The sequence below is a fragment of the Equus quagga genome, chromosome 5 (genome assembly GCF_021613505.1).
Source record: "Equus quagga isolate Etosha38 chromosome 5, UCLA_HA_Equagga_1.0, whole genome shotgun sequence".
Classification (NCBI taxonomy): Eukaryota; Metazoa; Chordata; class Mammalia; order Perissodactyla; family Equidae; genus Equus; species Equus quagga.
Genome location: NC_060271.1, coordinates 76,901,578 through 76,923,529, shown reverse-complemented (window position 1 = coordinate 76,923,529; position 21,952 = coordinate 76,901,578). Strand labels below are relative to the sequence as shown.

General features: G+C 55.7%; 3 protein-coding genes across 8 annotated transcripts; 1 reads left to right on the top strand and 2 right to left on the bottom strand.

Annotated features, from left to right (window-relative positions):
• Positions 1 to 178: 178 nt before the first annotated feature.
• Positions 179 to 8,336, top strand: TTC31 (tetratricopeptide repeat domain 31). Of its 3 annotated transcripts, none has more exons than XM_046660313.1 (13): positions 179 to 291; positions 454 to 542; positions 3,627 to 3,729; positions 3,849 to 4,078; positions 4,255 to 4,338; positions 4,800 to 4,856; positions 4,960 to 5,040; positions 5,153 to 5,347; positions 5,677 to 5,728; positions 5,812 to 5,902; positions 5,991 to 6,132; positions 6,353 to 6,454; positions 6,610 to 8,336. In XM_046660313.1, the coding sequence occupies exons 1-13, from the start codon at positions 252 to 254 to the stop codon at positions 6,904 to 6,906; spliced, it is 1,563 nt and encodes a 520-aa protein (XP_046516269.1). In that variant the 5' UTR covers positions 179 to 251; the 3' UTR covers positions 6,907 to 8,336. The 3 variants fall into 3 exon arrangements, with proteins under 3 accessions (XP_046516269.1, XP_046516268.1, XP_046516271.1); XM_046660312.1 differs by having other exon boundaries at positions 6,607 to 8,336; XM_046660315.1 differs by lacking the exon at positions 179 to 291 and having other exon boundaries at positions 457 to 542; positions 3,587 to 3,729; positions 6,607 to 8,336.
• Positions 4,347 to 14,611, bottom strand: LBX2 (ladybird homeobox 2). Of its 4 annotated transcripts, none has more exons than XR_006888475.1 (3): positions 12,656 to 14,611; positions 10,923 to 11,582; positions 4,347 to 4,599 (listed from the first exon to the last, which is right to left on the bottom strand). XR_006888475.1 is itself a non-coding variant. In XM_046660317.1 (2 exons), the coding sequence occupies exons 1-2, from the start codon at positions 13,212 to 13,214 to the stop codon at positions 11,209 to 11,211; spliced, it is 933 nt and encodes a 310-aa protein (XP_046516273.1). In that variant the 5' UTR covers positions 13,215 to 14,611; the 3' UTR covers positions 8,483 to 11,208. The 4 variants fall into 4 exon arrangements, 1 of the variants encoding a protein (XP_046516273.1); XR_006888473.1 differs by lacking the exon at positions 4,347 to 4,599 and adding an exon at positions 8,483 to 10,735; XR_006888474.1 differs by lacking the exon at positions 4,347 to 4,599 and adding an exon at positions 8,483 to 9,790.
• Positions 14,612 to 18,742: 4,131 nt separating this feature from the next.
• Positions 18,743 to 21,034, bottom strand: PCGF1 (polycomb group ring finger 1). Its single transcript, XM_046660320.1, has 9 exons — positions 20,906 to 21,034; positions 20,364 to 20,469; positions 20,055 to 20,207; positions 19,810 to 19,881; positions 19,578 to 19,683; positions 19,383 to 19,416; positions 19,205 to 19,291; positions 18,991 to 19,071; positions 18,743 to 18,890 (listed from the first exon to the last, which is right to left on the bottom strand). The coding sequence occupies exons 1-9, from the start codon at positions 20,996 to 20,998 to the stop codon at positions 18,843 to 18,845; spliced, it is 780 nt and encodes a 259-aa protein (XP_046516276.1). The 5' UTR covers positions 20,999 to 21,034; the 3' UTR covers positions 18,743 to 18,842.
• Between the last annotated feature and the right edge of the window lie 918 nt (positions 21,035 to 21,952).

Here is a 21,952-nt window from a genome sequence, read left to right as displayed (position 1 = left end):
CGTGTCCCGAACGAACCTAACGATTCCCACTTCCCCGCACCGCCCAACGCCCGCGGTAGCCGGGACTCCGCCCCACCCCTAGAGCCATCGTCTCTTGCCCGGGAGCCGCCAGGACCGTCATGAACTCTCTCGCGCTCCGTCGTCCGAGGCTTCTGCCCCTAACAAAGATGGCTGCCTACTCCGCCCTACCCCGCCCTTCGGCAGGTGTCAAATACGAGACTCTTTCACTTTCGAGTCACTGTTGACGGGAGATGGCGCCGATTCCGAAGACTGTGGGGCGGATCAAGCTAGGTGAGCTGGTGTGACAAGACAAGAGGGCTTCAGGAGACCAGAGCCAGCCCCACTTGGGTCTGTCTGTCTTCAGTAGGATTTTGTGCTTCACGGGGTGGGCGGAGGGATCCGGTCCATCGACCCTCATTCCGCCTTACGCGCCCCCGCCTTCCTTTCCTGTAGATTGCCCTCTGCTGTCTGGCTGCCCGCTGGGGGTCGCTGCTGTCCCCAAACTCTGCAAGGAATTCGGTCCTGAGGACTACGGCAAAGAGGTAAAGCAACCTCTAGCTCCCCCTCTACGTGTTTATCTCGGTCTTGCCTCTTTTCAGCCAGCTGTGCTGAGTCCCTCCACGGTCGGGCGGGCGCCGCGCTGGGCTCCAGGGGTTCTGGAGAGGCGTAGCGCACGGCGAGTGGAGTGGAACGGATGCTGGGGGCCGGGACGACGCTGCCCTGATAAGTGCTTGAAGTGGGCAGGGTTGGGTGGACGAGGGTCTCTGAGTTGAGCACTGGGGAGTGGGTAGGAGTTCCGTGGGGAAAGATATTATGAACAGAGGGAACAGTGTGAGCAAAGACACTAACGCAAGGAAAAGTTAAGAGAACTTCACTGAAATGAGACCTGAGTGGAGGGTTTGTTGAAACCTTAAGAGATGAGGCAGGAAAGAAGGCAACAAGTGGCTTGAAAGGCCTTGTCTAGCACACGGGTTTGGATGTCCTCAAGTAGGTGATAGGGTTGTTGAGGCAGGGACAGAACCAGATTTGGGAGCTGAAAAGCTACACGTCCAGTTGCTTCCTGGTTATCTTTAAAACCTCAAACTCAAGTCCAGAAGTTCATTCATCTTTGCAAATTGGTTGCTTTTCCTCTAATCTTAGTTTTGGTTAATAACACAAACTTCCATCCAGTTGTTTAATCCAGAAATCTGAGAATCATTCTATATAATCCTCCCCTGTCCTTTACCTCTTTAGGCAGTTACTAAAAGCTGCTTCTGAATTGTCTCTTGAATCAAACCCATCATTTCCATTCCTGCTCCCGCTGCCACTGCCTTAGTTCAAGAACTCGTTCTCTGCCCTGAACAGTTGTAATAGCCTTCTAACGAAACATTCCACCCCGAGACTCATCTCCTTGCCCAGTATTTCATTTGAGTATCACTCCCCAGATCAGGTCCACTCCCATCACTGACAGAACAAGGTCCAAACTCACTGAGTCACACAGGATTCTTCAGATACAGCTCCTGGCTGCATCTCTATTAGCTTCCTCACCAATCTCTCTGCCTTTACTCATTCAGCACACACTCATTGAGCGCCAACTATGTACTAGGCACTGTTTTAGGCATGGGGAAGATAGTAAACCAAACACACAAAAATCTGTGTAGTCAATGAATTAGAAGTATCTAGTGGGGACAGGCAATCAATAAACAAACAATATAGTCTGTCAAATATGAGAAGTGCAAAGAAAAATAAAGCAAAGAAGAAGGATAGGGAGTGCTGAGTGGAGTTGAGAGGTTTCTTGTTTTAAAAGCAGTGATCAGAGAAGGCCTCCCTGAGAAGGTTTAAGCAGAGATCTGAAGGGGACAAAGGCATGAGCCACTCACTGGGCAAAGAGCATTCCAGGCAAAGGAAATAAGACATAAAACAGCCCTTAGATGGAAGCAAACTTCAAAGCAGAGCACTGTAGCTGGAGGAGGGTGAAAAGAGGGTAGGAGATGATTTATGAAGGTTTTGGGGGGCCAGATCATGCATGGCCACATAGTGCATTAAGAGAATAGCATAGACTGTGTTTGGAGAGGAGGAGGGTCAAGGAAGTCCTTTATTTTTTATGATGGCCAGAGTGGGCTGAGGAGGAAGAGAACAGTGGAAGATATAGGAAAGACATTATATATTTGAGTGGCACATCCCAGGGAGGCTGCCGAAAATGGGCCCAGAGCATGTGTTATCTATGCATAAGTTCCAGTAAAGAGGTTGAAATAAACCCACTAGGAAATTGAATTTGAGAAAAGGGCTGGTTGACAGTGCCCAGCAGTGTAAATGAAAATTCCGTTGCATCAGGACTATCTCCTGAGGGGAGCCCTGGATCTAGAATTGTTTAGAAAGTTGATTATCCTTCAGTGATCTGAAGTCCTACCTATGCATTATAGTCGAGCTCAGGAGTTTCATGTGGCTTCTAAGTTTCTCAGTCAGTGAGCCACCACCTAGTCAGGGGCCGGCTCTGATTAGGCCACATAGGGACATGATGATTCCTGTCCTCTGAAGCTTACACTAACTGAGGAAACAATTCTCATCAGAACCAAGAACGCACAGGCCCAGCCTTGAAGAGTCTTGCCTCATTTTGTGAATGAGGAAGCTGAGGTACAGAGAGGTTAAATGATTTGTCCAAAATCAAACGGCCAGGTAGTGGCAGAGCCAGAACTAAGATGCAAGCAGCTTCACTCCAGCACAGTGTGCTCTCCAGTTCCATGAGGCCTCGCCAGTTAAGAGAGCAATAAAAAGCAATGAATAATAATGTTCTAAATTGTATAACACAGACTATGTGAATGCAGCTTGGTTGAGTGAGGGCAGAGACAACTGGAGATGAAAGGGTCTGAGTGGAAGGCTTTGATTGGAGATGGTATTTGAACTGAACCTTGAAGAAGAGACAAGATGTGGTGAAAAAGAAGCTCAAAGCCAGGAGGGATTTGGGGACAGCTGGGGAAAGACCCCAAGGCTAGAAGGAGCCTGGTGGCAGAAGGGAGATGGCAGCTAAGTGGGGGAGAATTTCAAGGGAGGATGGGCAAGGTCAGTTTTTTGGAAGGCTCCAAATCTCAGGCTGAGGAGCTAGTTTCAATCCTACCTGTGGCCCTGGCAGTGGAGGATTACTGGAAGTTTTTGAGGAGGGGAGTGATTGCTGAGAGCTTGGTTTTGGGGAGAAACAGACGAAGAGTAGAGGAGAGGCCAGCCAGGACCTGATGCACTCACTTAAGTGTGAGGTAACTCCAGGGTGGGTTATATGGGGCTGTTCACATTCAAGGATGTGACAGGGGGATTAGCTCGAAGAGCAGGTAAGAGGGCTGCATTTCAGGGCCTCAGTGTGGCTGACCTCGTGGCAGGCCAAGGGGAGGAGATCCTGGATGGTGGAGAAAGCTGGGCTGAGCATCACACTCAACCCTTGGGAAGGCAGGAAAGTAGTGAAGAGAGGTCATGCGCCATGAAAGCCGGAACAGCGTGCTTTGAGGTGCTGAGCAGGGAGAGGTTGGCCAGTTAAGGTTCTCCGGGCTGGGTGGCTGGTTTGTGGTTGCCAAGGTGGAGGGGTCAATCCAGCCAAACCTCTTGCTCTCTCCCAAAGCTCCCCACAACACCAGCCTCCCCTCCCCTCCCCCTCCCAGGGCATAGAGGATTTTCTTCGACGGCTTGTGGAGAGTGACCCCCAGGGCCTGCACCGGATCCATGTGGATGGGAGCAGCGGGCGGCTGCAGCTGTGGCACCATGGTGGGGAGTGCAGGGCCGGGCCCAGGGATCGAGGCTGGTACCCTGGGGAGGGCTGGCCCTCAGATTCTCCTGTCTCTCATGTTCTTCTTTCTTTCCCTTCTCTTTCTCCTTCCTGACAGATTACCTCCTGAACCATTTCTGTGATGAGGGGGAAACGACTGGACAGAGTGACAGGGGCAAGGGGGCTGAGGGAGTGGGCACCTACTGTGGTCTCCAAAAGTCCTTCCTGTACCCTTCCCAAGGGTCTAAGACCCGCCCTCAAAGCCCCTCTGCCTCGGCATCCTTCGCCAGTGGCTCAGACAGCCTACTCCAGGTGGCCATGCCCCAGAAGCTCCTGGTGACTGAAGAGGTGAGACTGTCAGAAGCGGCTTCACCTTCGCCCAGGGTTCTTTCAATCCCATGTGCCCATTATCTCTGTTCTCCCCTGATTCGTACCTTTCAAGATCCTTCCATACTACTTGTCTCCCTTTTGCTTTCTCTCTCATTCCCTCTCTCTGTTCCTGTTACCTGCCCTTCGTCCTCCAGGAAGCCAACCGCCTGGCTGAGGAGCTGGTGGCTGAGGAGGAGCGCATGAAACAGAAAGCAGAGAAGAAACGACTCAAGAAGAAGGTAGCTGGAGGGCGAAAGAGTGGGAGCCCAGACGGATTTGGGGGAGGGAAAGAGAGAAGTTTTGCAAGAACAGGAGAGAACTCAAGGGGGCCTGCAGTGGATCCTTTTGCCGGCAGGGCCCAGGGGGCTCAGGGCCTGGAGGGTCACCCGGAGGCCTTATGGTGCAGTAGTTCTGGAGTCACTCTATACTGCCTGGGTTGGAAGCTGCCTCCTTCTTACTGTGAGACCTCTGCCTGGTGACTCTCTTGTCTGCTTTTTCACCTGTAAAATGAGGATGATAACAAAACCTACCTCATAGAGTTGCAAGAATAAAGTCAGTGTATGCAAAATTCTTAGCCCAGTACATGACATATAGTATGTATTGTACACATGAAGAATTAGTTTCAAGATACAAATTGTGTGTGTGTGTGTGTGTACTTAAGTACAGTGCTCAAAATACCTCCTACTTATTATTATTGCAGCGTCAAAAGGATCGAAAGCGACAGGAGCGCTTGGAGCAGGACGGTGTGGAGCCCAAGGTGAGTGTCTACAGGCAGGTACTAAGAGCACCAAGTGCCAGGAAGGTGGGGCTGAGAAGGCTCAAGATGATCCCAATTCTGTACCTGTCCACCTTCCCTCCAGGCCAAGGGTACCGCAGATGGGGATGGGAGCCCCCCATCCAGCCCTGGGAACCCAGCTCCGGGACAGTGTGGTGAGGAAGAGGTGAGAGCCCCCTTCCTTCCCTTCTTGGTCTCTGCCCACACCCCACTCCCCTCCCCCTCTCCAGGACATACTTCATCCCCACCCCCTCCCTAACTGTCCTTTCTGCTCACAGGACTCACTGGATCTATCTAGCACTTTTGTGTCTCTGGCTTTGCGCAAAGTTGGGGATTGGCCCCCCAGTGCCCACAGAGAGAAGGGACTGAGCCAGGAGCCCCAAGGCAAGAGCCTGGGCCCCCAGGAGAAGATGGGCCAGGAGGAAGGGAGCTCTCCAAGAGAAGACAGCCCCAGGCAGAGTCCTAAGGCAGAGGTGAGATGGGCAGAAGAACCTCAAGTGGAACCAGTGGAAGGGGTGCCAGAGGGATCTGGGAAGTCACATGATCTAAGGCATGAGGGCAGTGACCAGTAGAAAGAGTTCTCTGGCCCTAGGATTAAGAGACCTGGAGTCAAGCTCCATCACTGTCACCCTGACCCTAAGTAGTTTCCTCTGCAGGAAGGTAGAGCTGACACCTCTTGCAGAGCTGTCATGAGAATTACATGAGTTGGGTGATGCTAACTGCAATCTTAACTGTTCAAACAAAGGAGGATTTGGGGAGGCTGAGGCCTCAAGTCTTGCCTCTCTTTGCTCCCTATCCCCAGGCATCTCCAGGACTGCTGGCAGCTGCCTTACAACAGAGCCAGAAGCTGGCAGGTGAGAGTCTTTCTCTCTCCTTCCTCACCCCACCCCCTGTGGGGTAGCCCTATCTGACCCTTCCCACCCTCTCTCCTCCCCAGAGTTGGGTACCAGCTTTGCCCAGAATGGTTTCTACCAGAGGGCTGTGGTCCTCTTCACCCAGGCCCTGAAGCTCAACCCCCGGGACCACCGGTAGGTAGGGGCTTGGTCACTGTGCTGGGAGGTCAGGGCAAGGCAGGGTGCTGAGGACCCAGACTTTTGGTCACCTTATCTTTATCAGGTTATTTGGAAATCGCTCTTTCTGCCATGAGCGGCTGGGTCAGCCAGCGAGGGCCCTGGCCGATGCTCAGGTGGCCCTTACCCTGCGGCCCGGCTGGCCCCGGGGCCTCTTCCGCCTAGGCAAAGCCTTAATGGGACTGCAGGTAATGGTGTGAGGTTGGAGGCTGAAGAGGACTTTGGGTGGGATAGAGTGTGGATCGGGTCTACATTCAAGTCTTCTAGTATGTTAAGCTCCTAGTACCACAATGTCACCATGTTAGTGGTACTAGAAGCTGGAGCCAGTTTGGGAAAGGGGCTAGTTTTAAGTTCCTTGACCCTGTTGACACCTAAACTTTCCTCTTTCTAATCCCTCTGGGACCAAAGCGTTTTGAGGAGGCGGCTGCTGTGTTCCAGGAGACTCTGAGAGGCGGATCCCAGCCTGACGCAGCCCGAGAGCTCCACTCTTGCCTTCTGCAACTCTCTCTGGTAAGGGAGCCAGGCCCATTCTCATGCTGAGAGGGCAGCAGGGAGAACTGGCTGGGATGGCAAGACCAAGCACCGCCAGGAGTGGGTGGAATGAGGGGCATTGCTGGGCTCCCGGGAAAGAGTATCAGGTGCTCCCCCACCCCCATTCTCAGCAGGATCAGCGAAGAGGAATCCCTGCGCCACCTCTGTCTACTGGGTTCCCTCAGCCATTTCTCCATGCTGAGCTGGGGGCTTCAGGCCTCCTCTCCCTCAGTCGCCCTCGAAGCGCTGCTCCAAGGCCCCCTGGGCTTTTGTCTCCACCTTCGCATTATCCCCCATGGCACCCGAGCCACTCCAGCTGGCCCCTTCCCCAGACTCAGAGTGGAAGACCCCAGCCTCTCCAGCTCCAGGACCCCTCAAAGGACTCGGGCATCCTGGGACTTGGACCTCAGCATCTACCTCAGGCCAGATGAAGAAGGACCTGTGCCTCCTAGGACAAGGCCTTGTGTGCACGGAGATGAGAGACACTGTGAGCCAGCAGTTCGCAGCATATTTTGAGACCTTATACTCTCATACCAGAGTTAAAGACACCCCTGGCAGTCATTCCTCTTGCCACAGAGACTTTCTGATGAGAGAAAGGAGCCTTGCGTCCACTGAAACAGCCTTTCTCTGCTTCTCAAGCAGATGGCTTCTTTTGGGGGCGGTAAGGAAATATTTTAAAAAGCCTCAAGAAAGGATCTGTACAAAAGTTCAGGTTTTCAGACTACGACAGACCCAGCAGAGGGGGCATGTGGGGCTCGTTCTGCTTCTTGACCCTGGGGACTCACTGGCCAGCCAGAGCTCTGTGCTCAGGAATGGGGTCACAGTGATGAGGAAGGCCTGAGTCCCACCCTTCAGCTGGGTGGATGTTCACCTCTTCCTAATCCCAGTTCTGGCCCTGTTTTCTCTAGCCCCAGCTCCACATGCCCTGTTTCCTATCCACATGTCTATACACGTTCTGACCTCTCCTCTGCCCAGTGGACTGGTGCTCACCTCCTCCCACTGCTAGAAGATTCACCAAAGGTTTTGCATTTGAGAAGTCCCTTACCACCTCCTGCAGGGAGCTAGCAGAGCCCAAACATCTCCACACTCCCTCACTGCTGGTCTCCCACCAGTGGGGCCCCAGCAGGTGCCCAGGCTGCTGCCACCTTGGCCATGCTTTCTCCCCTCCAGCACTGAGCATTGTAACTAGCTTTCCCCGTGTGAATGTACTGAGTTCTTCCACCAAGGGTCCCTGCCCCCAAAGAAGGCTATAATTACTTCCTGTATAAGAATCATCTCCTTTGGTTTCTCCTGTTAAGATCCTGGCAACTGCCCCTGGCTGGTTCCTTCCTAGCCCACCTGGGACTCTCAATTTATTTAAATGTGGATCTGCAGGGGACTTTTAGGCCTCCCAGAATGCCTTTCCCAGAGGAACCATTCATCAGGATGAATGATTCTTGTTGCCCTTTGGGTCTTGCTCAACTCCATTCGCACCCGGAGATAGGAGGTGTTGGAACACCTGCTTTTATATAGGGGTTTCCCAACTTCTTTTTATTGTTTATGGTTGCAGGCCCCTTAAATACTCTATCACAGGATGAAGTGTGGCATTACTAGTTGGGCCACCTTGGGCAGGTCTCTCAACATCTGTGCCTCAGGTCCCTCATCCATAAAATGGGGGCAATCCCTACCTTACAGGGCTGTTGTGAGGACTAAAAGAGAAAGTGTGAGAAAATACCTACCAAGTGCCTGGGACATAGTGGGTGTTAAATAAACTGATTTTTATCTGCAACTGTCCTACATATTCATGAACCCCACAGTGGGAAGAGAGGAGTATGAGTGAATTGTTGCTTATTTCACAAAATAAAGAGTTCCTGGGACTGTGGTTCTCAAAGTGTGGTCCATGGACCAGCAGCATCGGCCTCACCTGGGAACTTGTTGCAAATGCAGATTCCCAGGCCCCCACCCTAGACCTTCTAAATCAGAAACTGCAGGGGTGAGGCGCAGCCATTTGTGTTTCAGTAAGCCCTCCAGGTGATCCTGAGTGCCCTAACAGTGAGAAGCGGCGCTCTAGGACCTAGAGGAGGAGACACCCATCCAGAGGCCATTTTGGTGATACCGATTTGAGTTTGGTTTATCTGAGGCTTGATTACAAGAGGTGGCAGCACTGGGCTAGAATTTAGGAAGCCTCAAGTGGAAGAGGGTTATGGCTCAGAGTCAGTTAACTCCCCCGGACCCTACCTTCCTAACTAGAATTATTGGCCCCAGGAGTTCTTTGCTTCTGCCTGGTTGGGGAGTGGGGTTGAGGAGAGGTGGTTGTGTTTGTTTAGGGGATGATTACATCAGTGACTCCATAAGAGGCCAGTCCATCTGGCCTTCTTGTTCTGGGCTAGGGGATTACTTCTCTGCTTTGGGGATTCCACTAGGGCTCCTGGCTACCCACCACTATTGTGTGGTGTCTCTGCTTTCAGGCTGAGCTGGCTCCTTGCCCTTCCAGCCTCTCAAAGAAATGTCCCTTCCTCAGTACCTCTTAGCCTATCCTGGACTTGAATTTTCTCCAACAGCCAAAGGACTCCTGACACCTTGCTCCCATTTTGCCCCACGTTCACACTGCTAACTGGTAGGGTTCTGACGCAGCAGCCTGAGTTCTGAGTCCCCAGAGCTGGAAGCATCTTGGTTTTTCCTGGGACTGAGGGGTTTCCTGGGGTGTGGGACTTTCAGTGCAAAAATTGGGAAGGTCCTAGGCAAACAGGAATGAGTTGCTCACCCTAATCTAAAGGTTCCAGAGAGGCAGCCTTTACAGAGGGATCAAGGGAACAGGGAAAGGACCTTGAACAGGCGCCAGGGGAGATATGTGTGCCGAAGAGGCAACACAGGGGCAAGGAATACTTTTTGTACATAATGGCTGACAGATTCTTAGCTCTACACTAATAGACATTGTGTGTTTCTATGCAAGATGCCACTTGTATTCCAGTTGCCTAGGTTTGTGAGGTCATCATTGACTCATGCAATCTTCGGTCACTGGGGGAATATTCCTCTGTTGGAACAACCTCCCTCCCCCTCCACATCTGGCCCTTAATTCTCTCAGCTCTTACCTTCTGCAGTAGCCAGAGATACACCTTCCTAAGGTCCCTGCCAGTCTCTGGTCCACCCTGCACATGCAGCCAGATTAGCCTGCCCTAAACATTGCTCTCATGCCTCTCCTCAAAATCCTCCAAGGACCAGGCTCTGTCTACAGTACAATGCCTAAATTCCTACCTTTGGTTCCGTGTCCTCTCTTCTCTCTGTAAACCCTTTTCTTCTTTCAATTAGGCCCAGTCACAGTTATAGGGACAGAACCTGTAATGGCCAGAAGCATGAGCTCCTGAGTCTGACAAGCAAGCAGGTTACTCCCAGCCCCACCACTTACAAGCTTCATGACTTGACCAAGTTTCCTTGGGCTTCTGTGATTCAGTCTCCTTATCCTTAAAGTTAAACTCTCTTATCTCATGGGGTTATTGTGAAGATTAATCCATGCAAAGCACTTAGAACTGTGTTCAGTAAGTGGTAGCTGCTGTCTGAAAATGCCAGGTTCCCCTCTGCCTTCCAGCCTTGTTCACCCTCCCTGAAATATCCTCTCCTGGGACTTCCACCTGCATCTGAGGTCCCAGCTGACCCTCCTTGAACCCTGGATGGATTATTCCCAGATCATCGTTGTGGCTTCTGGGCAGAAGCATGGGAAGATCTGAGGAGGGAGGAAGGACTGAGAGAGAGCAAGGGGAAGCAGGAAAGGCGCCTAAGCCTGGTCTCCTGAAGATGGGTGGGGTGGCTGGGCTTGGGGACAGCCTGTAGCTACTGAGTGCTCCCCTTCCGTCCCCACCACACTGCAGGAGGGTGATTAATCACCAGCGGAATAAATTAATCTCAGAAATGTCCACGGGGTTGGGGGAGGAGGGGTGGACTGGGGTCTCCACCCCGAGGCCTCTACTCCAAGCTCTGCCTCAGCAGGCCCGCCAGCCTCCCCAACTGTCCCGCCACCGCTACCATCCTGGTGGGAACCTTCCCCGCCCAAGTGCAGGGCGGAGGTCCCAGAAGTAGAGGTTTGTCCCCTCTCCCTGCGCGCCTGTCTCAGCGTAGGGTTCCTTCGGCGGCGGAAGTGGGGAGAAGGGTCAGGACCCCATTAACAAATGATCTCAGGGTGGGGAAAGAAGAAAGAGTCGGGCACGACGTGGTCCCTCTGGAGCCGGCCTAGAGGTTAGAAGCAAGGTCTCCGAGGCGGCGGCGGATCAAAGGCCCGGTACAGTCCTGCGACCAAAGGCAGCCAGTAGCGGAGGGGTGGCCGCAGCTAGAGTCCCATCCGCTTCCCCTCAGCCGGGAGTCTCCAGAGCAGGGGGCTGACAAGCACCGGCTCTGAAGCCTAGCTGGATGCCTAGGTCCAAATCCTGACCTAGGGGTTCTTCCTTTGTAAAACGGGCACAATTATATCACCTACCTGACGGAGTTGCTATGAGGATTAAAGGACACATCGCGTTTAAAGGCTCGGCACAGCGCCGAGCGCGGAATCTGCGCAGTAATCAGATTTTGCTCCTGTTGCTCCGGGCGCCAGAACCGAGGCCTGGTGTGGCGGAGTCTCGACTCTATTCTCAACAATTGGGAAAGGCAGGCGTCTGGTCTGTGAGCCCAAGAGGCCCAGATCGACGCGCTCCCTCCACGGGGTAACCGGACAGGAGCGCCGAGGCGAGAAATCCACGGCCCGAGCCCTGGAAGCGGCTTTGCCTTCAATCGTCCACCTGTATCTCCTCGTCTGACAGGTGCGGCCCGGAGTCCGGCCGGCCGAGGCCTGGGGCGCCGTGGGGTAGCGCGAGGCGGCACTGGATTTCGGGGGACAGCGCGTGCAGCGAGGCCACGTCGGCGCGCATCTCCTCCACGTCGCGCTTGAGCTTGGCGCGCCGGTTCTGGAACCACGTGACGACCTGCGCGTTGGCCAAGCCCAGCCTCGCTGCCAGCCCGTCGCGCTCCGACGGCGCCAGGTACTTCTGGCAGACGAAGCGCCGCTCCAGCTCCAGCACCTGCTGCGCCGTGAACGCCGTGCGTGACTTTCGCCTTCGGCGGCCGGCGGGGCCGAGGCTCAGAGCGCCCGGGGCGGCGCGGCCTGTGGGGATAGGCGGGGGTCAGCCTCCAGCCTGCGGGAATCAGGCTTGGCCCGGGAGGAAGAGCTGGGGGTGGGGTCAGGCCAGGGTTGGGGTGAGCGGAGCGAGAAGGCGGACGTCACCCAGAACCACGGTCCCTTACTGAATTGCGCGGGGGGTCAAGCCGAGGTGCGGGGCGGGGGGCAGTGGGGGAGGCGAGGCGGGGCACAAAGTGGAACTGGCCACTGGAGTACGGGAGGCAGCAGGCTGAGCGCATCCTGGGGAGACGGAGGCCTGGGAGGAGGGTGGGACAGGACAGAGGAGACCTGGTGCAGAGACAGGCCGTCTGGTGCGGGGCCTTTGAGGCCTTCCGGAGCCCCTGGTAGAGGGGGCTTGCCGGTTGGGGCCGGCACCAGAGGCGGGGGCCAGCCCTGGTCAGAGTAGAGGCAGCCAAGCTGGCATGGTGAGTGTAACAGAACCCAGATCGTGTCCTTCTTTAGACTCGTGGGTCCTGTAGGGCCCTCTCGGCTTACCCTTTTTAAGTGACACGGACGCCCCCTCCTCCAGCCCAAAAGGGAGATAGGGGGCTTACAAAGGGCAAGGAAAGGTGGAGTGTGGAGTCCCGGGCCCCTTGCCACTCCAAGGACCTTCTGCTCCTTGCGCCCTCTAGAGAAGAGAGTGGGTAGGAGAGGAGCTTGGTCACCCGGAGGGGCCAGAGCCTCGCCTCCCAGCACTTTCTCCGCCGCCCTTGCCCTAGTTCACACGTTTACAGCCTCCGGCTCCGGCCTTTTGTCTCCATCTCTGGCCTTTTTCTGTCGCGATTACCCCGACTACCGCGAACGTACCGAGGGGTCGCTCAGTTCTCGACAGACTGGCCCTTCCCCCCGCCGCTGGTGGCCTCCAGGAGCGGCTGCGGAGCCTGGGAACTAACGGAAAAGTGGGGAGGCGAGGGAGATGCAAGTCCCAGTACGTGGGCTGAGGGCATGGGGCAGATTAGGGTGGCGGCCAGGGTGAACGAAGGTTTGAGACCGAGAACCTGGAGGAGAGAGATGAGGAGAAGGCCAATTCACAGTGCGCGACCTGGCCGGCGCTATACCTGCAGAGGGCTGCGGAGCGTGTCCGTCAAGTCCGCGGAAAGTTTTACTAGTCAGCTCCTCCAGCGCGCACAGCGGCGACGTGGGACCCGGGCTCGACTCTGGAAGCTGTGACGCAGAGGGTCCTCGGGGAACCACGCGCGGGCCTAGGATGTCTGCGATGCTGAAGGGTGTCGGGGGTGTCCGGGGCTCGGATCCCGAGCTCATGGCCAGCCGGGCTGTGGTAGTCCAGTCGCCCGCTGCGCTCCGCTCCGCAGCCGCCTGGGCCCCAGTGTGCGGCTCCTGTTCTGGGCCCCCCGCCTCGGACCCGCCCCCACGCTGGGCCCGAGCCCCGTGTGCCCCTCCTCCTGAACCCCCACCCCCCCCACCTCGGGGCCTCGGTATTTCTGGAGCTGGTAGATGTCTCGGGAGCGGTATTTCCATAGGATGAGGAGGCGCGGAGAGAAGTCTGCGGAACAACTCACCAGACCCAGCCTCGGTGCTGCTCCGCGCTGCCAGGCGCGGCCTCGTACACACTCGGGCTGGACCCTTCGTGGGCGGCCCCCAGGTTCTGTGTGCCATGGACGCCCCGCCTAACCGCCGCTCCGGCTCATAAATTCATCGGCAATAAAATTGCTTTCCCTGGCCCCAACGGCTGGGGATTTGCAAAATTCCGAGGAGGGAGATCAGAGCAGACTGTGCTAGTATCCCCGATCCCACCTAGGAAGGACCTCAGTCTCTTGACCTGACTCTGTCGTCCCGGCCCCACTCCTGCAGAATGCTATTAAAGAGGTCCTGCCGGCTGGAAGTTATTAGTGCGGCGCAGGGGGCTGGGGGAACTCGAGGCATGGAAGGACCTGGCCGGGCAGAGCGACTGCAATTGGGAATAGTGGGGATGCGATGGGGAGGCAAGCGCAGGTGAGTAGACTCCAGCCGGCTCTCTGGCTGGACCCAAGGCTGTCCCACCAAGCTCAGAGGCCCTGAGGAAGTCAAAACACATGGAGAAGCGTCCGGAGACCTGGGCCTCAGGAGAGAGCACACAGCAAACCCGGAGCTGGTGCGACTGCCCAGAAGGAGTCTTTGCCAGTGAAGACTGGCCTCCATTGAAGGCCTTCTGGTTACTCCATCAGACTGTCAATCGATGGATCTGTCTTTGCCTCCTTATTAAGCTCCTGTAGTTCCAGTAGGAGTTCCCCAGCCTAGGGAGGCAGAGAAACCACCACAGGAGCAGTGGCGGGAGGGGCCACTGGTCACTGCCCAGGAACATCAGGGTCATTCCCTATAGAAGAGTGACTTGAAAGGCAGGCTTCATGGACCCAATCAGATCCTGAGACACAAACCTCTGTCAACCCAGGGACAAACTCTAAAGCCTGGGATATTCATTCCTATGTCATCTGTGTCCTGTCTTTCTCTCTTCTCTCCTACACCTATTCCAGTCCTGGGCTCACACCCAGGTGAACACCCCAAGCCTTCCTTTGTAGGAAAAAGGCAGTTCTGGGACAGTGCTGCTCTGCCAGTGGAAGCCCAACAGGGTTTTGGTGGCATATCACACCCCAAACAGGTGGGATTCACAGCCCAGAGGCAGAGGAGCCCCACCATTCCTGAGGAACTCCCCACTCCTGAGGAACTCACTGCTGTGGGTTTCTTCTAGTTGTTTCAAACAGTACTATGAAGAATCGGGTTGGTCCCTCCTAGAGTCTCCATTATGTCACCTTCTCTGTAGACCTCTGCACCTCCCACCATTTGTGCAGTGATCCTCTGTCCATCTGTCTATTCCCTGGTGCATGGGGAGCCTGCAGTTGTGGTGCCCCAGAGCTTAGGAGATCAGAGGCACCTGGGCCAAAGACTTCTTGACAACGACCGGAAGGCACTTCGATAACGAGGGTCAGGGAACCTCACATGGCCTGAGGCAGTGACCTTGCCCACCCCAAGAAGATGGAGAAACACAGGGTCTTCTTGATAAAGGGCTCCCCTCAGTGACAACCCCCCATCCACCAGACGCACCCAGACACTCACATGGTGTCCTAATGGCAGCCTGAGCAACACACTCAGCTGAATGGGCCACTGCTGGCTCAGAGCCACAGAAGAAAGTTGAGATGCCTCAGGACCTTGTTAATTGGTTATTAATGGTGGGGGGCAGGGGAGGGCCAGGAGAGATCCACTGAACCATCCTGATGGTTTCACTTAATCTGCAATTAAAAAGGGTCTCAAGAGGCTGCAGAACTGCCCAGCTCATGTCCCAGGCCTGTCACCAAACAGACACTACAACCTTTACTCATGCATCCTCTATGTAGCTGTCATGCCATCTCTTCTCTGCTCTCAATTACTAGAGTATCTTGGGGAGTGTGGGGCTCTCCTGAAGGGCCTTTGCCTTCTTCCCCCTCATCTCTCTCACCTACCTCCTCCCCCCTGCAGCCCAGCTCAGATAATGGGGGTTGGACAATGGGGTTGAACGATCCCCAGATGTGAGTTTGGGGGAGGAGAGGGAAGGAGAGACTAGGAAAGGGAGGAGGCTGCTGACAGCAGAGCCCGACAAGGGCATCCCAGTGGCCAGGGACTTGTCCAGACGATTGTGGGGCCACAGGAGGAGACTTTTCCCAGCGAAGCCTCTGGAACCTGAGCTGAGGAGAAACCGAATCCGCAGAGGGGGGTAGGAGGAGGGTGAGTGATTAATGAGGGAGATTAAGAGATTAAACCTGTGTTCTGGGCTTGGGGGTGGGGGGTGGGCGCTCCTCTGTCTCATATGCTTCCACCCAGCTTGGGAGCGCCAAAGCTCTCCAGTGCCCGGTCATTGCTCATGTCTTGTGGCCATACCTCCCACCCCCACTGTCCAACCCTCCCTGCCCTAGATTGCTCTTCCCAGAGCAATCCACGGATGGATGGACCATGAACCTTCACCACCGTCCACCCCTCTCCCAGCATTATCAGGAAATCCCTCCCATCTCCCACCTCCTCTGATTACTCTCATTGTCCCTTCAGACATTTCGGGGTCCTCCGCTCCCTCCCCTTGTAGAGACCCTCACATTCCGACTCCCTGGGGAAGGCCCTCAGATTCCCACTTAAGGATGCTTTCTCACACGTCCTCTCACCACCCCCTTTCCTCATCCCTCCACCTTCTCTCTCACCTTATTCCCTTTCTTCATCACTCCCACCTTATTTCTCATTCCCTGACACCGCATGTCTCATCTGCCTTGCCCACTCAGCCTCTCATCCGGAGGGTTCCTCTCCCAGGCCCGCCCCAGATCAACCCCCCTCTTCCTGCTCTGCTCAATAAATGACCTTTAGTCTCCGGATTTCCCGCCCTATGCATTCCTCTGAATTCTGTAAGTGTACTGGGGGTGGGATTGGGGGATTCTCAGAATAACCCCCTGTGGCTGTGGATGGCCTCTTCCCCCCACGCTCAGGGAAAATCCGTTCCTGGAGGGAGAGGGAAGTGGGGGTTTAGGGAGGAAACTAGGCAGAGGAGCATGGGGCAGGGCGTCCGTCCATCTCGCACACTTCTGGAATTTTCTCTTTTAGAAAACGTTAATGCAGAGTAAACCGATTCAGACACTTAAATTTTAGTTTCAATACTTCTAGGGCCTTGGGTCTGTGAATTCTTTCCGGCCCTTTACCTGGTTCACAAAGAACTCTGCGCAACCACCACGATCCCGGGGATGTGAGGGCTGGGATGGGGCAGCGACAGGATACTCAGACACCCCCCCCCCCCCCCCCCCCCCCCCCACCCCCCCCCACCCCCTGTTCCAAGGAAGTCCCTTTTCCCTCTCTCCTCCTCCCCGCCCCCGCACAAGCTCTGGGAAAGACTGCGCAGGCTGAGCGGAACTGGTCCCCCTCTGTGCCAAAGATGGGAGCAAATCTTGGTGCCTCCTCCCCCAGCTGAGTGCGGACCTCGGAAACAGCTAGGTGAGAAAGGACGATAGGGGCAAGGGCGGGCTTGGCCCTGCAGGTGAGGATGACGCCTCCAGCCAGAGCTGCGACGTCAAGGGCGCCCCGGAGAGGGCCGGCTGCGCGCCTGGATGACCCTTCACGACCCGTCTTTGAACGCGGCACGCGCGTTCTAGGCCTCGGAGCTCAAGAAAACCAAGGGCTTATTCACCCGCCCTGGCCCAGATGGAGACCGAGTGACCCCGGGGGACAGGGTCTGCGTGGGGCAGGTTAGGGCGCGGGGTAATGGACCCATAGATCGAGCGCGGAGCTCGCAGCTGGCCTCTGTCAGCCACCGCGGGAGCCGACATGTACCGCAGCTGCCGCCACCACTGCCGCTGACAGACAAAAAGAAGACTCCGCTGAGCTGGGGGCGAGGCGGGGCAGCCGCTCCCCGCCCAGATCCAGGCCTGCCCGCCTTCCCGCTGCTTCTTGGCCACAAGCCATGCGTCGTCAAAGGCCTCATCCTGAGGCTTGGTCCTCATGTCTCGGGGACCTCAGGCAGCCTTATCTTCTGACTGGGGCTTCTTGACGCCAAGCTGCTGCCAAGCCCCAACCAGACTACTACCCAACTCTTGCAGCTGCTTGGGCCCAAGTTCCCAGGGCGTTTCTACTCTCCTTCCCCCCAGCCCACACCTCTCCCAAGGAGTCACTCCTCCAAAACGCCCTTTGATGCCCAAACACCTTGAGAACAGCCTGAGTGTGGCGTGCTCCTGTCAGCTGCCAAGTCCCCAGAGCTTAAATTCAGGGAAAAGAGAGTGTGGAACCCCGGCATAGATATAATTAATCAAAACCCCCGAGTTATATGCTGGTGTAGAGACTGGCCCAAAAGCAATGGAAGAAGCCCGATTCTGGTGAGGGTTTCCTGGAGGAGGTGTCACTTAGGCTTTCACAGACAGCTGAGTATGGGGTGAGGGGGAGAGGCAGTCCAGGCCTGAGGCCCTAAACATGGGAAGCCTTAGGAATCTTGGAGATCATTTCAGGAAGGAATTGTGCCAGGCCAGCAGCTCTGCGGTGTCCCCACCCCATCCCTGTTGCCTGCCCAGCGCATCCCAGGGCTCTTCTTCACATGTGCCTTTCTCTTGGCCTAAAAGCTTCATCTGTTGGGGGAGAAGCCCAGGCAGACTGCACACCTGTCGCGAGCTTAGGTTTTTGTCCCTCAAGTCCCTGGCTCCTTCACTATACGCCCCCCTCCAAGTCCTCTGCCACCTGATCTCCATCCGTGGAAGCTTGGTGCCTTCAGCCCTCACCAGCTATGCACAATGACCCCACTGAATTCGTGGAGTCAGACTTCAGCCAGCAAGAGATTTAGGTTTTAAACTTAGGTTTTGGTGACATTTATGCTGCCTGCTCCATCCCGCTTGTCCGGATTCAGCAGCAGCCCATCACGTCCTTCACAAACTCCTTGCTTTGGCCTCCAGTCTCCCTGTTACTGTCCTAGTTGGGCACGTTTCTGGCTACCCCACTGAGAGGTCCGTGGAGAGAGATACTGGCTGGGTTTATTTGCAGAGCCCAGTGCTCACGGCTGGGCTCATATAGACAAGGGATGTTTGCTGAATTAACCAACGGAGGTCTAGCCCTGCTGCTTCCTGCTGTTCCTTGAAGCTGCCTTTGCTCTCCTGGGCACCAGCTCCTCTCTTCCTCAACCTCCCTCTCCCCACTCTGACTTCACCTAGCCCAGGTACCTGAAGGCTTGCTGAACCTTGTCTGGACAGCCAGGTCTCCAACGCTGACTATCCCGCATGCTCCCCACGACACCCGCTCCCCCCTCCACCAATTTTAAGACTCCTCCCATAGTGTAATTGTTTAGATTGTTCTTTAACATATCACTGTTCTTCAGTCCTGCAGTGGCCACTGTCCAACCCTAGCCCTACTCTCGCCACTCCTGAATTACGACACCTTCACTCAGGACTGTGTCACATGCTGCAACACTCAAGGACCACGAGAGCTCCCCTCCAGAAAGCCTTCCCTTCACCAAAAAGAGCTGGTGCGGGTGGCCTGGTTTCACTTAGCTCACCTTCTGAGTCTTACATGTGTAGGGTCCTCTACCCCTCTCCTCTGGCAATTCGCTGGGGGCCACGGACATAGCAAGGCCCTCCTTCTTGATGAAACTCAGAGGATTTCTGAGGAAGCAGGACACAGGACAAAGCATGAGTGTGTGGTAGGACAAGAAGGAAGAAGAGAGATGCTTTTTTAAAGTTTTTATTTCAAAAAATAAAGCCGCAGTTAATTTCACATAAATATCTGAGGAAGGAAGGGGAGAGGGATGGGGTGGGGGCTTGGCCCCTACCTCCTCTTCTCTTTCACACTGTATTGTAAAAGCAAAGGGGATGGCTAAAGAGAGAACAGGGGAAGAAGTAGTCAGCGGGAGCATTCTTACCCAAAAGGCCCACAGCCCACCCCTGCCCTGAGGACTGCCTTAGCGCTGGCTCACCTTGCCGAACCAGCGGGAGAGCCATAGCTGCTTCATGGTCATGTGATCAGGGAGCACTTCATTGTCAAAAAGGAGCTGCACCTGGGAGATGGGGCACAGTTTTTAGGAACTCTTCTCTTGTACATATCAAGAACTACCCTGGTCCACCCTAGACTCTGCCCCTCCCTTTGTAGCCTCTTCCCCCTCAAAGAAAACCTACTGAGGGAATACTCACATGCTGGGGATTTAGCATCAAGCGGTGACACAGGACCCTTCGGAGATGGCGAACCTCAGCTCTAACAGAACATCGGACATATTTGTTCTGGGGGTGAAGAGGGAAGAGAAGGTGTGTGAGGGAAGGGCCAGAGAGAGGTGAGTCTCCTTAGAGAGGCCCTCCCCTCAGCCCCTCTCACCTGCAGGACGCTTTTATTCTTGTCTTTGCCAGAACTAGAGGGAAACAGACACAAGTTAGAGAGACTTATCCTTCCCCCTGTCCCCTGCCCAGAGCCATGATATACTCTCTTCAAGGGAACAGACACTCCATCACTTCTCCCCAGCTCTGGGTCATTGACACTGTCACTTCAGACAGCCTACGACCTGCCCCTCACCTCAGCCGCTCCAGACACAGGCTCAGCTGCTCATCATAGCGATAGTAGTGGGCTTTGGAGTGGTCAAAGCTGCTAAAGGGGAGGCCAAGGTTGCTCAGGGCTGGCTCTGAGAAAGACAGAGTAGTGAGAAGGGTGGAACAGGTTCCACACTCCTTTTTCCCCAGAGAGCAAAACTGGGCAGGAGGAATGCGCTAGGGGCTTTACTTTACCCTCTTGCTGCCAAGGGACATACCTTCCCCACTGGGCTGGGTGACACGGTCCAGTCCTCGGGACTGGTAGAATTCTCGAATTCGTTTCTCTTCACCTAGAAGGGAGTGGAGTATCAGAAGTAAAGTATTAGCCCTCCTTCACTCTTTGTCCCTCTGGCTGTCAACCTCTTTACCTACATGATTCCCTCCAAAGCCCTTGTCACCTCCAGCTGCCTGCCACCCAGCATCACTCCTCTAGAGGCTCCTGAAAGTCAGGTTGGTCACTCACTGTCTTGCAAGCCAGGCACTAGCTTGTACACAATGTCCTGCATGACCCGGTCCAGTTTGAGGTTGAGCAGTGGCTGTGTCTCGTGGATCTTGATGTTGCACATGGGGCAGTACTTGCTGGTTTGGAGGTACTTCACAATACAACTCTTGCAGACTGCAGGAAGAGAAAAGCAGACTCTCAGCCCTCTGAGACTTGGGTTCAGGGGCTGGGCAGGATGCCAGGATGCTTGGGGCAGGCAGCCCAGACGCTGGCAGCCAAGTTGGTGGGGACTAGGGCCTGGAAGAACCACCCAGGGTCCAGGGCACTCACAAGTATGAAGACACTCTGTGATGGTGGTGGCATCCACGAAGTAGCCGGCACACAGACAGCAGACGATGTGCTCATTCAGGTCTTTGATCTTTACTCGTACCTCCTCCTTTAGACATACCCTCCGTCACCGATCACCCCTCTTTCCCCCACCAAGCCCAACCCGTGCGCCTTCCCAGCTTGGGAGTCGCCTCTTTGCTCAGATCCCACGGCCAAGCCCCGCACCCTGCGCGGTCAGCGGAGTATTAACTCCCAGGGGCTGACACTCCTCCTCCGCCCAGCAGAGGGCTCCGCGCACAGCGGGGGATCCCTTCACATGGACTCGCTCGACCTTCCTTTCCCAGGGGAGACTACACGACGTGGGCTGCACAATGCGCAGGCGTCCTAGCCCAGAGTTTGGCAACCCGACCGCAATCGCGCAGGCGCACTGGGCACCCTGTCTCTGCGCAGGCGCACTGGGCGCCCGGCCAGCCACCGCCCGTCCTGTAGCCGGCCCCAGTTCGCACCGCCAGCCGACCACAGCAGTAACCCTGCCGCCTCTGCACCTCGTTCCGTAGCGGGTCCATCTTGTACACTGACTGGAGCTGGTTCCGAAGCCTCATCGCGATCGCAATCTGGCCCCCCTGAGGAGACGCCATCTTAAAGGCTGATCCCGGCCTGCCACTTCCGGTGCCGCCTGCGGGGCGGGACTTGTCGCCCAGCAACGAAGGCTTAGGTCTTTTCGGATTCGCTGGCCGTCTTTAAGGCCCCGCCCATGTCCCTTTCTCCCCGTGTGCTCACCTGAGCCCCACTGGCCCCTCCCCCTCCTCAATCCGTAATTAGGGAATGGGGGGGCGTAGGGAGGGATCCTATCCCATTGACCTCCTGTAGTAACCGTCACAGTAGACCCTAGCCGACCCCAGGACTAACTTCTGGAGCCAGCGAAAGACTGCCCCCTTCTACCCCAAAAGGCCGGGGGATCTCCGCCCGCCACCGCTCAGGGTCGTCGATCTCCTGTGCCGACGACCCTACTAAAGAAGCCCCTCTGGGGCCTTCTCCTCCTAATGTCGCCCTGGTCGGCTGACGCATCTGCGTTACGGAGCTTCATCCCGATGGCGGGCCTTCTCCCGACTCCATAGCGGGAGTTTCTCAGGGCTTTGCGGAGTCTCGGAGAGGGTGGCGGGAAGGGAGGGACCCCCAGGGACTTGGTAGTGATCTTATCCCCCCCCCCCATCCTCCCCCTGCCGCCGGGGATGGGGGGGCAGGCCCTGGTTAATGATGATGATTCAATCATCGGCGCCTGCGGAGGCCTGGGACAGACTAATGCAGAGCAGATGCCGAAGGAGGAGGGGAGGACGACTAGGACACTACCGCACACAGACACGCCGAGGAAGCGGGCGCCTGCGGTAGCATAGGCCCAGCCCCGAACGTGGAGCGAACGCAGGGGCCCAGAGCTAGTACATCGCCGTCCCTAGGTACTCAGAGTGGAATTGAAAAACAAAGATGAGTTTACTGTGAAGTATTAACATCAAGTGCAGTTGGAGACTCGAAAAGGGAGAGATCCCAATGGAGACCCTGAAAGGCTTTCCGGAGGAATTTGGGACTTTGGGCAC

Coding starts and splice junctions, on each gene's coding strand:
- PCGF1 (XM_046660320.1), bottom strand. CDS start 20,998: ATGGCGTCTCCTCAGGGGGGCCAGATTGCGATCGCGATGAGGCTTCGG. Junction 19,882..20,054: donor AGTGCCTGGCTTGCAAGACA/GTGAGTGACCAA, acceptor ACTCCCTTCTAG/GTGAAGAGAAACGAATTCGA. Junction 19,684..19,809: donor CACCCAGCCCAGTGGGGAAG/GTATGTCCCTTG, acceptor TGTCTTTCTCAG/AGCCAGCCCTGAGCAACCTT.
- LBX2 (XM_046660317.1), bottom strand. CDS start 13,214: ATGGCACACAGAACCTGGGGGCCGCCCACGAAGGGTCCAGCCCGAGTG. Junction 11,583..12,655: donor CGCTCCGCAGCCCTCTGCAG/GTATAGCGCCGG, acceptor CTATCCCCACAG/GCCGCGCCGCCCCGGGCGCT.
- TTC31 (XM_046660312.1), top strand. CDS start 252: ATGGCGCCGATTCCGAAGACTGTGGGGCGGATCAAGCTAG. Junction 4,079..4,254: donor AGCTCCTGGTGACTGAAGAG/GTGAGACTGTCA, acceptor TTCGTCCTCCAG/GAAGCCAACCGCCTGGCTGA. Junction 4,857..4,959: donor AGGACGGTGTGGAGCCCAAG/GTGAGTGTCTAC, acceptor CCTTCCCTCCAG/GCCAAGGGTACCGCAGATGG.